Source organism: Pholcus phalangioides, unplaced genomic scaffold (assembly GCF_987345545.1).
Source record: "Pholcus phalangioides strain wild (caught in Gottingen) unplaced genomic scaffold, Ppha-v1.0 ptg000011l_1, whole genome shotgun sequence".
In the NCBI taxonomy this organism is placed as follows: Eukaryota; Metazoa; Arthropoda; class Arachnida; order Araneae; family Pholcidae; genus Pholcus; species Pholcus phalangioides.
This window is the reverse complement of record NW_028301604.1, coordinates 55,141,326-55,158,174: the sequence shown is the minus strand read 5'-3', so window position 1 is coordinate 55,158,174 and position 16,849 is coordinate 55,141,326. Positions and strand designations below refer to the sequence as shown.

The 16,849-nt window shown below is 33.2% G+C and overlaps 1 protein-coding gene across 1 annotated transcript in view; it reads right to left on the bottom strand.

The window, feature by feature from the left end:
• Nucleotides 1–15,386, bottom strand: part of LOC149080586 (hexokinase-2-like) — a 48,998-nt gene extending 33,612 nt beyond the window's left edge. Inside the window, exon 1 of the mRNA XM_089239723.1 lies at nucleotides 15,178–15,386. Coding sequence (XP_089095849.1) covers nucleotides 15,178–15,201 — 24 coding nt within the window. The 5' untranslated portion in view covers nucleotides 15,202–15,386. The remainder of the gene's footprint in view (nucleotides 1–15,177) is intronic.
• Nucleotides 15,387–16,849: the final 1,463 nt, after the last annotated feature.

The following is a 16,849-nucleotide window of genomic DNA, read 5'->3' as shown; positions in this document are numbered from 1 at the left end:
TCGTTCCGAAACTCATGACGAGTGCCAAAACCAACGAGTACCGAACTCATTCACTAGGACACTTTTAGGTTCTCAGAGTCGGGTGAATAGGTTGATGGGTTTCAAATATGCTCGACTGGAGAGACTTTTTATTGTTGTAAATATACTACACACACGAGTGCCGAACGTAACAAATTCTGAAAATGTCGAGTAACGAAACAGTGGCATCTTAACGAGTGGATCAACCGGGTAGATTCTTACAGAGACTCCCAAATTAACAAAAATTTTCATTAACTCTGAAATTATTTATATTATTAACTCTGAAATTATTTATATTATTTTATTCAATTTTTATTCAATTTTTAGTGTGTGCTTATATTTTTATGCGGGTATTTTTCAATATTTCTGTACGTTATTGTATACTTTATTGAATGTCGACCAATTCTTCCTCCAAAATATATAGAATTGGAGCTTTTCTATATATTTATTTATAGAAAGAGGCCCAAAATAACGTGAGCCTAAACTCGTCAAGATGGCTCTGTACCGAGGTATGTCTGTATTTACATTATAAAACTAAACTCGAACATTTTTCCCATCTTTATATGACTACAAGTATTATCAGATATATGTACAATTTTTCGTAAGTTTATTTGAAGCAAAAAATTGTTTTTTGTTGGTGCGTTTATATATGCTATAAAAAAAATCTTTTGTATTTCGACGTAAATCTTTTGTATTTCGACGTAAATCTTTTGTGTATCGACGTTATACTCAAACTTTTTGAGAACTATTTTTCATGTAACAGCTAATAAAGTTTCAAAGAACATTGTAAGGAAATCCTTGAACGTTAAGTCTTCAAGAAACGTCGCGACCAATGACAATCGCAAGGAACGGTCTCTGCCTTCAACACACCTACAATTTCCATGCGCGTCACTTTGGTACATGTAGCATCTCTAATAACGTGTTTTCATTTGTTGCTGCTGCTCACGAATTTTGGAGATACAAACAACCTTTCGAGGATATTAAGCCTATATTGTTTTCGAACGCTCAGTATAGCTATTATGCTCAAGTCTGAATATCAATAAATTTTGAATTCATATTTCAATATCAAACATTGATATGTATCTAGATTTTTTTAGGTCCTTATGTAATTTTGATGGCTAGCTTTTGAAAATCAGTTGATGACTAAGAATGTTATCTGTTAATATTGTAATCAATTTCTTTGTAGATGGCACTGAGAAAAAAAATTTCCCACCATTTGTATTACTTTAAAATGCGACCAACGTCCCTGATAGCTTATTTTATTAATGAATTTATCGTATTTTTCTCCATTATATATAATCACTATATATTGGTCATCCAGTCAAGAATAAATGACCGAGAGTAATAACGTCTTTGCGTGTTTTAAAAAAAATTGAATTAACTTTTTGAAACTTTAATAATCAAAATTCGTTCAAGAAATTTAAGACTAAATCATTAATGTCGGTGCGTTTGTTTTTCGTATTTTCGTGATAACGTAGAATATTTTGATGTTTAATGTGTGGAAAGCTGGTTGAATACAATCAAAACGAGCTTCAGGAAATCTAAACTCGGTTCTAATAGCAATAGAAAAAGTCTCGTTCTCACGTACCGATTTTGGCTTTCTGAATATCGTGTTCTAAAACATCGATTTATGGCAATCAGGCATCCATTTCTCATTCTTTTTGCTCATCTTCAAATATCTTTTGAATGATGACCTGCTTCTCATTCCAATGACACTATATTGGGTTCATTAAAAATAGTTCATTCTGATATGAGTATAAATCGCATGTGGAATGGACTAAAAAAATTGCTATCGGAACGAGAGAACCTATAGCAGACAGGAAAGTGCGTCACTTCCTCGTTGCCACGTGATACTCATAGTAGTAGAGGTGGAGCGTAGAAGTCTTTAAGAATTGTGTCGCCCGCTGAAGGACGAAAGGAGAAACTAGAGAAGAAAAAAATTGCTACAAGCAGGTCTATGTCGCAAGTGACGTCAAAAGATTCAGCAAGTGCTATTCCGTCGAATCAACAACAAATGTTGGAGGATAGCCAAGCTGCCGAGATATTGTGATTGGTTGAGATGCTAGACGCGCCACTAGCTAGATAACAACTGATAATTCATTTCATTCCGCCAAGATGTGATATGTCCAGTCGTTAAGATCAGACTTTTATTTTTATTGCATCATCATTAAAATCTCGACTATATATATTTTTTATAGAAATTGTTTGTACCATGCGTTACATCCTGGCCGAAGTCCAGAACAACCAATTGAAGCAAATTCTTGACCAGAATATGAGAGTGCAACTGGGAATATCATTGTACTAATATACTAATCCTAATATATATATATATATCAAAACAGATAAACCAAATCGAAAGAATTGAACTTCTATTTTCTCCGTTTTAAACAGATTTACTTTCTATTTCAAGTAGTTCTTGTGGTTTAAAAAAAAATATTAAATTGATTATTAATTATTTATTATTTTGTTTATTTCTGTATAATTGGATGTTGCCATGAATCTTGTAAGTTACTTTATGACCCATAGAAGGATCATCCCTTTGGGTCAAATAGTGTTTGTTTTTGTTATTGTCTTGTTTGATTTTGTGGTTGTTTATCTCGCCTAAATAAATAAATAAAAATAATAGTTAAGGCACTGGACCGATACGACCACGACGAGTAACGAAATCGACACTGATTGGTTAAAAACATGAAACTGGTAATGATTTCATGTTTTCAACCAATCCGTGTCGATTTCGTTCCACGTCGCGGTCGTATCGGTCCAGTATGCTGCACCCTGCCTAATACTTTTTTCAAGATGGTAAACGAAGTTTCTATCTAGAATTCGGATATACTACTTATGAAACCTTGACGATGCTTCGGTAAGTATATGTAATACATATGATGGTACCCAGGGGCATACGCAGAATTAATCTTTGGAGGGGACATGCAGGGTATGGGGGGGGGCCATGAATTTCTTCCAGAGAATTTTCAGTTACTTACCTTCAAAAAGCCTTTCAAATTAACAGAGATTGATTAAAATAGCAAAAAAGATGTTTTCTTCCGGTATATTAATTATTTTACAAATAAATTATTTCAAAAATATTTTTAATTTTTGATAGTCTTGGGGGAGGCTCTCGGTGCCCCTACCTGTGCATGCCTCTAATGGTACCTGGTGCTAATCCATCGAGACATTGTGGTGTCATACTGAAGGGAAGCCAGCAAAGTGATATATCGGAGCAGCTTTGAGGGCCATGGGTCAAGGTTGTGCTTATGATAATATCAGAAATTTACCGAATATGCCATGATAGAAAAAATCCATGATCAAACTACAGACATTGTATTTTTGATATCAGCACGTGTTTTCCCATACTAACGAAGCATTCAGTACACGTGGTTCTATGTTTGTAGGAAACATACCTTTTTTCTTTTTTTGGAACGTAAATGTTGGGTTAGATGGTCTACGTTCGCCTATGTAAGCAAAAAAGACGCGCAACACTCTTATTTGAATATGTTGATGTCCATTTGGAAAGAAGTATTTGTGCAATAAGATATTTTCATTCAGGTGTTTTGGTTTTTTTCTAAACAAGTATTTTGACAATTTTGACACAATTCAAATTTTTTACCGCGATTATGCTCAAGAAGAATATTAGAGAAGACTAAATCGGGATAACTATTTTACTGTAAAATTGGGATTGATCCTTTCATGAACTGCACTTGTAAGCTTCTAGGATGTTCTCATTTTTTGAAATAAACAGATAGATAAAAGTAAAAAAAAACCCATTAAAATCTATCCATATTGCCACGACTACGATAAGTCGTTGGCTTGCGACCGCAGTTGGTTCCGACAGAGAAATTTCAAGTCAATGACTACTACCGTTCATTTTTTAGTATTATATCAGTGTATCCCAAAGTGAACAAACAATATTGCCCCCTGGGGGCAAGGGAATGGTCCAGGGGCGGTAGCAGCTGTGACATAACATAATTTATTTTTTCCCAGTCAATTACGATAAAACTATACAAGTCAAAGTTTACAATTAAATTACATAGTTTACAATATTTAAAAGAAAATACAAAGAGAGAAAGAAAAAATTGTATTTTAATGGACACAGTAGAACAGTTTTATTTATGATGTGATGAAGAAAGCTGGGGCAGGGAACGGGAAGAGAGCAGTAGCTAAAAACTAGTAAAAAGCTCTCCACAAAGCTAGCAAAATAAGTTTGGTATAGGTATAGGTTCCTATGGGAAGCTTAATTTGGGGAGGGATGAGAAGAAATGTTTTTGAAGAAGGGGCCGATGGGGAACGAAAAGTTTGGGAAACTAGGATTTATATTGTTCGTAGTACAGGACTATTTACTATCAGAACGTTCCGTAGTCCTGTAAAACGTTTCAGATAGATCTCATGCTCATCGCATTCATCAATTTTAGGAACCATCAAACAATAATCACACCGAATAAAATGTTAAATTTTTTTTTAATTTCTTACTTTTTTCTAGAAGGATGTTGAAAAAATGTTGTTGTGTATATTTGTACATATAAATGTACATATTTGTATAATAATATGTATATTTTACGCCGAAAATGACAAAATATACCTTGGCATGAGCCCTCAATTTTACTAGTAAGACTGAAATGAATAGCAAAAACACCTTCTTTCATCACTTCAGCCGATATGTGTCAAAAAATTAAGGAAAGATATCAATAATGATTATTTTATTGTTTTCAACAATACCTTCAGTTTTTGATGAGGTTAGTGCTTTTAACACTGAAATGATTATAGCATATTCTAATGATTATAGGCCTAGCATATTCTAATGATTATAGGCCTAGCATATTCTAATGATTATAGGCCTAGCATATTCTAATGATTATAGGCCTAGCATATTCTAATGATTATAGGCCTAGCATATTCTAATGATTATAGCATATTCTAATGATTATAGCATATTCTAATGATTATAGCATATTCTAATGATTATAGCATATTCTAATGATTATAGCATATTCTAATGATTATAGCATATTCTAATGATTATAGCATATTCTAATGATTATAGCATATTCTAATGATTATAGCATATTAATAATGCATGATACTGTGCTATGTTGCTAGTGCTCCCTCTTTATATTAATTACATAGGGGTTTTTTCAATTACAAATCAAATTTCATAGCTTCTTGGCCTTCTAAAAAGATCAAAGTATTTTTTTAATTACGTATATTTAATATGCATTCCTTACATTCATTTTTTTTTTCCTTTTGAAAATACAACATTAAATTATGCATCGAGAAATGTTATTCCAGACGGTTCTCGATCAGTGAAAGCTAAAAAGGGAAACATGTCGGAGGCAACATTCATTAACACTTGAATCAGCCCAGCTGTCGACATGATGGATTACGCGGCTGATTAAACAGACATGTAAACGTTAAACTGCTGAAGGACAAAATGTGTATATGCACGAGTTTAAGAACGTGCTTAGCTATGCTAAATACCACAAGAAATTTGTTTTGCTCGTTTAACTTTTGTTTCCTTGCCCGTACGCGACAGCGGTAGTCGTTGATATGGATATCCTTCTAAAATAAAGCAATAAATTATATTCTATTACCATGAGGTATACATCTCAGATACGAAGCTTAATAGAACTGGAATATATCACGTAGATAACTCACTATGGAAACATACAAACAAAAGAGAGTGAATGTAAATTTCGAAACACAAAGGACCTACAAATCACAATTTTTCAGAAAAACGAGAGTCCAAAAGTTCATAAATATAGCTGAAATAAAATCCGAAGAAACACTGAAAGCACAATCACTTCGTGATTCTTTATATTTAAGTATGATCATCTTACGAGGGGGAAAATTTTATTCAAAGAGAACCACAAAAAATGCGATTTTTAATAAAATTTGGGTCGTGAGCATGTTTATTCATCTCTTTTTCTTACTTGATCAAATCAAAAAGACGAACTGCCACCGAAGAAATAAACTGAGAAATACAGGAAAAATATTTTATTTACAAGTTTTCAAGCAATGTTGTATAAGATCTTATATTTGTAGTTTAATGTTTTACGTTTTATTTAATTTAATTACTACATAAAAAAAATGAAGGTCATCGTTGACACAGACGCATACACACAATCCCCCCTTCCATCTATTTTTTCAATTCTTTGTAATTCTCTAATTGTACGTAAATGTATATCACGAAGTTCTCCATTGTGCTAAGTCCACCTTAATACTTTCTTGTAGAATACTGACTCGAACTATTTCCGAACTAAAACAATTTTATTTTAATAAAATTTATAAGGCATTTAAAATTAGTTCATTTTTGATATGAATAAATATCGTATTTCAGTGATAAAAAAATTAATTGAAATCTTTATTACGGTAATATATGTTTCTTTTTTTTTTTGTAAACATCAATTCTAATTGAGTCCAGATTCTTGATGTGCGATGTATACCACAATTGGAGTATTCACCTTACCTTACACCAAAAAATAAAGTTTAGTTTATTACAAACAAAAAACTCTTTTCAATAACATAATCTAAAACTAATCTAAAAAAATTAGTCTTATAAATTGTGCATTAATATTTTACTATAAAAAAGCTATTTATTTTTTTCGTTTTTCTTGTCTGTGTTGTCTCGTTGATGGAATTTTCTTCAAAATGTTCTAATTCTAAGCACAATAATTTTAAACCCAAATTTATGCGTGGTGACAGTTTCTACAACAAAAGACTCGACTTAATATTTACTTTGATTTCGACATTTGAACTCCGCATTTATCAAGTGTATCTTGATATAAGTTGTATAATCTGAAGTTCATCTGCACAATAATTACGCTAACAATTACGAACACGTATGCTAATCAAATTGACCTATAAAAGTTCAAGGAGGTGGTTTGATTGACATCAACAGAAGCAGCAAGGTCTTGAAATTGAAAAGAAACCTTTATGTAAATGTTCAAGAAAATAAGAAAACAGCCAGATCAGCATCAATTTTTTCAATGATTTAATCAAATGCATTCAAAATATATTCCATTAAGTTTAATATTTAACGGGACATTAACACTAAATCTTCCAGCATTTGTAAGGAAAAACTTTTCCTTCTACGCAAATATAGTTTTCATTGAAATTTGAAAAATATCTGTATAATTTTATTCATTTTATTGAATAACATTACTAAATTGATTGAGGAAGCTCTTGTCATTGGTATGTGATAGGAGGCATGAGACGTATCGTAAATTGTTTAGGACGATCAATTAAAATTAACCTTGTAATTTTTGCTTTACATATGAAGAGTTGAGAAGAAGTGCCTTCCAAGGACAAACATGTCTATCTCTCGCTAGGTATAGCCTTCAAGATACTTTTCTTTTTTGTTGTAAATGCTATATTCATATGCATAACTTCCCTATCTGCAGGGTACAATAGTTTAGTTAATAAATAATCATTTGATACAATTGTCTCATTGTGGTTTGTCATCTGCCCCTTAAACATTTTGTTAACAGCGTATAAAATGTTATTCTTTCGATATTTTCCCTTCATTAATCATCATTTTTGATTGAGGGGAAAAGTAAAACTATAATACCTTGAATGGGAAGTAATATTGAAATCAAATGCAGAAATCGAACTTTTCACGTTGTTCATATTTTTTAATCTCTACGAATCTGTTTTAGTGAGCTCTTTACGATCAAATGAACAAACATTCATATAATCACGTAGGGAAATACCAGTTAAAGAGAAAATGCGTAAAAATATAATAGGTAACTTTGTCACATTTTCCTTATCTTAAGACACCAGTGAGGATATTGATACTGCAACAGAATTTCTTTTTTCAATTAATTTTTTTTTGCAAATTAAACATCTAACCTTAAATCTAAAGAAGTATACGGGATTTTCAGTATTTATATTCAGTTTTTCTTAAAGCAGTTGATTAAAATGACCAGAGTTAAATGCATTAGCAAACACCGAATCTAAATATTTGCTAACAAGAAATTTAAATAAGATAAAAAAATGAAGAATAAATATAATTTCTTTTCTCGTTATAATTCATGTTTTAAAAGGCTATTTTCACTCTAATTAAACTAAATGAATAATAATCATTATTTTTATTCTCTTTCATAGGCATCTCAAAATCTTGGTGACAGCAAAAAAATTTAAGAATCTTTGAATGCAATTATAAGACGGATTTATATTGAAGTCAATGATTCCCATTATTTCTATCATCGCTCTCGCAAATAATGCTTGTGATATGAAATTATCTGTACTCGAAACCAGTGTAGGGTTTAGAAGGAGTCAAAATGTTGATGAAATAAACAAAATTCTGCTGGAAAGTTATTTTACAGGAAAAAAATTACATTTGCTGAAACTCCGGAGGGAAGTATTTGAGAGAAAAACCATGAATTTAAATGCAAATTTATTATTATTTTCAAATCAGAAAAACTATTTCACTCTGACCTAATATTATGAAAGGAAATAAAGTTTCTGCGATGAAATATGAAATGAAAAAAAGAAGATTCAATCATTTTCTGTCCTCTAATGATTGCAAAAAAAAACTATAAATAGTTGTAGTGCCTGATAAATGATTTGAAAAGAATGATCTAAAGATTCGAAGCACTTGAGGTCGCAGACATTCATCGCGTGATGATAAGGCACTTACGCAATATTTCAATGTTATCCAAAGGAGGAGAAGACACCCAATATTATCGTATCGTTCTCTTTTCTTCCCTAGTATTAGGATGTAAAACGTAACGTTATCGTTTCAAGAGCTTCTGATTCTCGTTACAAAAATAGCAACACGTAGAGATATAACGAAACATTGAGAAAAAAAATTCTTCCAATTCCAAAGAGTTTTAAAGTGAAATATGAAAAACTCTCTCTCTCTCTGATTACACACAAATTAATAATTTCCAGAGTAACACGTGTCAGACAGATAATGAAATTATCAATAGTTATTCAAAAATTGATATATGCTACAAACGTTATTTTTTATCAAAAATTATTTTTCAATCATTTCAAACTTAACTCATTTCCATTTACACAATAAAACTATTATTATGTTTAATAGTTTTAAATAAAAACTATTAATACATTAACTACACAAGAACTGATAAGAAAACAATTTTCAAGCGTAAAAAGTTTGTCCCAACAGTTAACAAAATAATACAGTATATATTGTAAAAATATATATTGACAAAATTAAATTACATATTGACAAAATTAAATTACATATTGACAAAATTAAATTACATATTGACAAAATTAAATTACATATTGACAAAATTAAATTACATATTGACAAAATTAAATTACATATTGACAAAATTAAATTACATATTGACAAAATTAAATTACATATTGACAAAATTAAATTACATATTGACAAAATTAAATTACATATTGACAAAATTAAATTACATATTGACAAAATTTTAAAAAACTATCACTTTTCTTACTGTGATAAGATAAACACTTGATGCTCGAAAAAAAGCTTTTTACAATGAGTTTTCAGAAAACTTCGATTATCAAAATTTTTGCTCTTATAATATAATGCCAAATATTTTTTCATTATTTGGAACGTTTCCTTCATTTCTTGTCTAAAATCAGCATCCAACATATAATGTATTTATTTATTTATAACAAAAGTAATACATAAATTCTGGTCTTTTTGTTCATGTCTTCTCTTTTTTGCTCTCATTACTAGCAAGTATTTTTGGCAAATTCCAAGTATTCATCAATTTGTTTTGGGAATTCAATTTTCTTTAAATTAAGAATTAAATTTTTCTAAATTGTAGTTTGCCTTGCTTTTACTTGAGAGAATGTATTTATTGAACTTACTGAATTATTGTATTTATTTACTATTTTTCACGCATAAAAAACGAAACATTGCTCTGCTTGCGTTATCATTGAATGCGTATTTTTACACGTGTACTGTGTTAGGGTGTGCACGTAGTGCGTGCGTGTTTCCGATTCTGAAACCCTAGTCGTCTCCGATTGGTTAAAATCCTGAATTTAAACTTCTTCAGTTTTCAGGGTTCGAACGACTAAGGGGAAAAATTTCTTGGTGTTTCCGATTCCGGCAATCGGACTAATGGGAATGGGGGAACGCTCCGTTCATTTGCATAACGTGTCGCCGCTTTACGCGAACCGTCTGTGAAAAGCAGAAAAAGCCCCGGAAAGAAAAATTCTTTCTGGTTAAAGATTCCACGCGTGTCTAACTAGAATTTGAACTAGATTGTGAGCCATATATATATATATATATATATATAGAAAGAAGATACTGAGAGAGAGAGATTCATTGATTAACATAAAATGATATTTATCAATTTTCTTTTGAAAACTCAAAGTTGGTACTCTGATAAGTTTGAAATTGGTAATTTGATAAATTTTTGAAAATATTAAGAGAATCGTTCAACATATCAGTAAGTAGTTAGGAGAAAAGTTTACGAATTCACCACATATGTTTTTTCTTTCTTTGTTAAGGGGAGAACTTGATCAAAATATTTTTTATAGTTACAAAATAATTATACTAGGCCTATATTTAGTTTTTCCAGAGGCGGTAAAAACCCAACAAAAAAAGGTAATACCGTACCAACCTTATAGCTGACATGCATCCATTTTGTAATCTGAAGGGATTTTCAATCCTCCAAATCGATCCGGCAGACTGATTATTAATTATAAATATTGTTAATTAATGAAGAAAAAGTGATTATATTAACTTTATTATTATTATTTATTTATTTAACTGAACCGCTTCCCGAGGCGAGTTAACTGGGCCCAGAGTGGATGGGAAAAATAATAAATTTTTTCAAGACCCTTCTTTAATACATTTTGGCAGGGATGGCCAAAAGCTGGCCCGTGGGCCCCCGACAAGGTAAAATTATCAAATTAAAATCAATAATTTACAAGGTGTTAAATCAAATTTAAATTTGTGATCATTATTCTAGCTGTTCAACGTTCACAGCGGAAAACTACTTACATTCATTATTGTTAGAGTGAAGAAAATAATTTACTATGCTATCACCAAGGCCAGGATGTTGTTGCTCTAAAAATCTTGAAAAATGACTAAAAAAATGCCATCAAAATAATAAAACAAAGTTTTCTTGATAAACTAATTAATAATATCGAAGTGGAAGTTTTGACAGCATCAAAATCATATATGTAAATTTTCTTCTCATTTTTTTTCTCTCTCGTTTAGATTTCATCAAAAATAACAAGTTTTCTAATAAACAAGTTATAATTCATGATTCGGTTAGGAACACTGGCGATATGCCCCCCCCCCTGGTGGGGCTTACAGGGCTCCTGCTTGGAGGCTCGAGATGGATCTTATCATTTTTGTTTTTTCACAAGAAATTCGGTATTGAGAATCCTGTGAAGAATCTGATCGGACTGCCCTGTTGCTAGACTGGGGGGGGGGGGCACCACTGGTGTACTGGAAGAGGGGAAATAGGGTTTTATCCAATAAAACACGAAAAATATGACCCTCCCTTTCCCCCCCCCCCCCAGGACATCATGTGTATGCACATGATTATGGTTAGGAAGCCAAAAAGCATCTTTTATTTTATTTTCCAAAAAATTCAAGCATATGTTTTCATAAGTGCTCAATGCACACACACACACAATCAGTAGTCATATAATTTTCTCAATCTTTTCCATTGTCAAAAAAAATTTAAAAACTGAAAAAAATATCGTGAAAATGCCAAAAAACGTCCCAAAACTAAAAAAAATGCTCTAAAAGTAAAAAACCCCAAAAAATGCATGTCATCAACATCCGGGTCCTGGTTATCACCATACTCCTTTTCGAAGACACAAATTGCTCCTGAAAGTTGACACATGGACAATTTCTTTTCCTATTTTTTCTGCCACCCGTTTGGCAAATTGCCTATTTTACCAAAATAATAATTGAAAAAAAGTTGGAACAAATGTTACATTTGTGAGAGAAATTCAAACTATATGAATAGATTGGATGAAATAATTTGCAGAAGAAACTAATTTTTGATTCATTACATGTGGATGGGAACGCAACCAAATAAACAATGATGTTTTTGAAGATGAAAGGAAAATACAATGCCCACAGTGTAAAAGCCAAATCGAAACTGCTTTTTTTTTTCTTTACGTCAGCATTTTTTTCGCTTTTTTCCTCCCGCCGGTTTGACAAGTTAAAAAAAGTATACAGTACAAAGAGTACAGAGCAGTGGGAAACAGTACAGCCGCACTAGTGTTCGTACTAGTGCACCCTCCCGGCACGAGTAAACCACCCCCACTATCTGTTTCGGAAACGAGCGTGCACTATAAGCGTACCCTTATGCGAAAGTCTGAATGTTTGTGGTAATTTTTTGCTTTCTTACCATTTAGAAAATAGAACTCTTTTTATACAAATGGTCTACGGCTGCCTCTATACCAGTAGTTCTTAACTAAGGGTGCGAGATGAGAAAAAATTGCAACATGTTAACTGTGGTAATTCAGGAAAATTGAAATGATGATAAAAATTGAATTTTTTCATTCTCACAAAATATGAATCTTAGATATTTCGGCACCTTCATCTTTTGGCTTCCTCTAGCACAGCGGTTCTCAACCGGTGCTCCGCGGAGCCCTTGGGGCTCCTTGTGCACTCTCCAAGGGCTCCGCGGCCGCTTGTGGAAAATAGATAAAAACAGTAAAATTAAAAAAATAAAGTCTCTCTGTGCCAACGAGGACACGCGTAGCTCTTCTCTGCACCCCCTTCAACCAAGTCCATGTCCCTCTGTAGGTATGGTCTCCAAAACCTTGCAGCATACTCCAGTTCAAGAAGGACTAAGCCTCGGAAAAGAGGAAGAATCACTATAGGAGAACACGAAGACACCTTTTTGAAAATAAAACCGAGCATTCTATTCGATTTTTCTACCACCGCTGAACAATGTTCAGAAAATCTAAGCCGCTCGTCAATGAGACATCCCAAATCGGTGACCCTAGTTGCATCCGGAATAGTGATACCGTTCTACTCGTAAGAGAAACAACTTGGCCTGTTCAAACCAAAATGAGCAACCATGCACTTGTCAACGCTAAACTTCATGCTCCATTCATTTGCCCATGTTCCAATCCTATTCAAGTGGGTCTGGAGCAACTCCCTATCGCTTTGATTCCCAACTAACCCCATTAGCTTCATGTCATCTGCGAATTTGCTAACAATCCCATCGATACCCTGATCGAGTTTATCGATAAAAAGTGAAAAAAGTATGGGCCCAGGACACTTCCTTGAGGAACTCCAATTTTGACACCTGCCCAATCAGATAATTATGCGTTCACCATAACCCGTTGTGAAATATCTCTCAACCACGATTCTATCCAATTCAGCAAGTTGCCCCAATCCCAATCTCGCGTAAACGCTTCATGAGCTTACCATGTTGGACTCGATCAAATATAGGTATTAATTAATAGATAACAAATGTAAATAATGGAATAATTATTGCAGAAAAACAAAAATTTTTAAGAAATAGAAAACGCATTATCCAATGGGGTGCGGGAAAATATCGTATTGCACTAAGGGAAAAAAGGTTAAGAACCACTGCTCTATACCAACTAAATCCTTAGATTGATAGACGATGCGAATGCCCCATCTAACGTAAATATAAAACTTTTTGAAATTAATACGTCTTTTAAATCATCTGACGATACTGGGAGCATTCGCAAAAAAATAAAGGCGACGAAATTCTTTTAAGGCTCATATCTTAAAAAGTACGCAGTGCACGTAAAAAACAATGGTACAGTCGGATGCACATTGCAAAGGTGCATTCAATGATAACTTTCAGATTTCAATATCTCTTCCCGTCTAAACACCAGGTCTGCTGCCCTGATTCGTAACAAATTGTTTCCATTATATCTCGAGTAGTTCACAACGAAAATAGACTGCATTGGTATCGTTTGTTAGCTATTCCAAACACAAAGCCGATGATGATTATGTCAGTACCTACCACGTGATTCAAGGCACAAAAAAAGTATTCATGTTAAAACTTGCGACCCTGTCTATGACACAAGAGCCTACCCCAATTTCTTTTTTCATTTCATCTAAAACATCTTGGCAATAAAATTCATGTTTTTGAAATAAAAATTTCAAGCATAATTAATGAACAGTACAAATTCTTATGTTACATTACAGAATGCTATGTTGTTAGTTGTTTCACTACAAAAAACTGTTGATTTAAATTCTTACGAATCGCAATAGTAAATTTAACGAGAGTTTTGTGGTGCAGTAACACCGTAGTGATTTATACACTCGTTCATTTTTTGTCACACCACATTATTTTAAGGCACTTGACGAGGAGGAGAACGCGAAGAGTCCTTTTCAAGGATGAAAGCGAGTATTCTTTTCGCTTTTTTGACCACCGTTGAGCAGTGTTCAGAAAATATTTCAGTGTCAATAAGAATACCCAGATCACGGTGATCCTAGTTTTGCATCCGGAATAACACCAACCATAAGTAAAACGTGGGTTGTTCGAATCAAAATAAGCGACCATGCACTTGTCAATGCTAAACGATCCCAGATATTACGTCCATTAAACACATAATTGCCAAGTTGGTTAAATTCATTCATATTGTCTCATGAGTTATTACAATTAGAACGTCAAAAACTTATTATTCGAAAAAATTTCACCCAGAAAACTAATTCTTTCGGAGACATTTGAACAGTATTAGTAACATAGAAGCCCCGCGGAGAAATTAAAATTTGATTTTTTTTAACTATTTCCGAAGAAACGCAGTATTGTGTCAGATATTATTAGACAAATAGACAATGATTTACACATTTACAACCATGAGTGGACATCCCAGACAACTCTGTATCCGAGGGTGTTACGGTTTTTTAAACGGTCATTTCTAGACATGAAAAAAAATTAAATTCGAAATTTGAATACTATGAAATATTGCAACCAATAAGTTTTTAAACGTTAAAAAATATTTGAACGCCTTTGTGGCAAAAGCACGTTTTTTAAAAACGTGCCGATTTCGTATAGATTTTGAGAAGAGCGGCGTGTATATAAACAAAATACACACATCAATGAAAGAAGGCAAAAACACAAGTTTCGTTTTCGCCCGTAAAACTCAACAAAAAAACGTCGAAATCATCGAGAATGAATCCTGTAAGCGCGTTAAAACTTAGCAATGTTTTAAATAATCGCGTGTTGTTCTTAACGTAAGAAAAGACGTAAAACTTACCTTCCTTCGGTTGCCGACGACCATGATTGACTGAATTAATGTAGTTACGTGACTGAAAGAAAAAGACAAAGTAAAATGAAAATTAGAGGGGGGAGATGTATGGGGGAAGGATCAGGCGGAAGAAATCCCGAGGACGTGCTTGCGACGTGGAAAATAAATTCGCAATCAGTCTTGTTGGCGCCAGGCCGTGTGCGGATTGCTTCCAACCTGTAGTTGCAGTGGGCGAGCCAACGGAATCCGCTCGCCTAAATTGCATTCGAACTGCGCCGCCTGTCGGCGATCCTCGATGTGTGTGTGATAACATTACATCTCGATCCTAAAACGATAAGTGTCACCACAAATATGATTGTCAATTGGGAAAGATCAGAAAAGAATCGTCTCTGGGAGGCAAATATAAACTGTGATTGCTTTTTTACCTAATTGATAAAAGTTTCTTCTACCTAAAATCACTAAAAACACAAATCCGTATTAGTTTATTACAGTGTTTCTCAACTTATGGTCTGCGACGATGGCATGGATGGTCTGCCAGCAGATTTAATAACTCGATTTTAGCTGAATGAAAAATTATTCAATTGTAATTTATATAACTAATATCCATATGGGTTCAAAGAGAGAAATTGTATCTTATACCTCACCACATATACCATCATGTTCACCATACCTCAGCAAGGAAAATGCGGGAAAATGTGATCCTAAATACGGAATATCACTTATTGTAGCCAAAAGGTGTAATTTGTGACAAATTTTCCAATTACTGCAAAAATAGATGAAGGATGGAGAAAAATAATGGGTTACTTCAAATCGTAGTAAACAAGTGTACTTGACGAAAAAACATTCAATTGAATACATGGCCATATAGTCTGACCCCGATTTAACGAACTCCTGTATTCAAGGAATTGATCGATTTAACGAATTTTTTCTGAAATTTAGGCAAAAATAGAGGTCATAGGCACCAGCCATGAAGTGTAGGTCTTTCTAGGAAGGGGCAGAAGGCTTTTTATTTGGAAAAAAATATATTTTTGTATTATTTATACTAAGAGCGTATATTTCTTTGCTGCGCTTCCAGTTTGGTGGCAACGGTGGTCGAGGTTGCAGCAACACAAGTGAGCTCTTGACTGCTGATTTTCATCTATTTAGTACTACATTACGAACATTTTAACTAAAATATTATATTGTTTTAAAAAACTTGATTTAATTCTAAACACGGTGCTGACCTCAACTCATCTCTATTCAACGTGAATTCTTCAAATGATTTATTTTTCTGCCTAATAAAAAAATGTTGAAGCAGACAGTCGAGATCTGTCTTCTTGGAGAGATATATCAGAATAATTATTAGTAAGAGATGTTAAAGCTACTGGAGTGAGGTAAAGAGTGGGTGTGCACCAGATATCAGGTCGACCGCAGTTATTCAGAAGGGTCTTGACTAAATTTGCCCAGTTTTCCTAATCTGTGTGACGGCAGAGTTCAAGAAAGCAAATTTTTGGTAGACGATTTTCGTCCATTTTTTGAAGCCTAAGCCAATACGTGATAAGTTGGTTAAACATTTGGGTGGCAATGGGGTGGCGACCAAGCTCAAGTCTAATAAGATAACCAGGACAATATTTGCCTATATTTAATAACTTTTTCAGAAAGCTCGTACGAACCCTTTCCAGCATATCAGCATAAAAGAAAC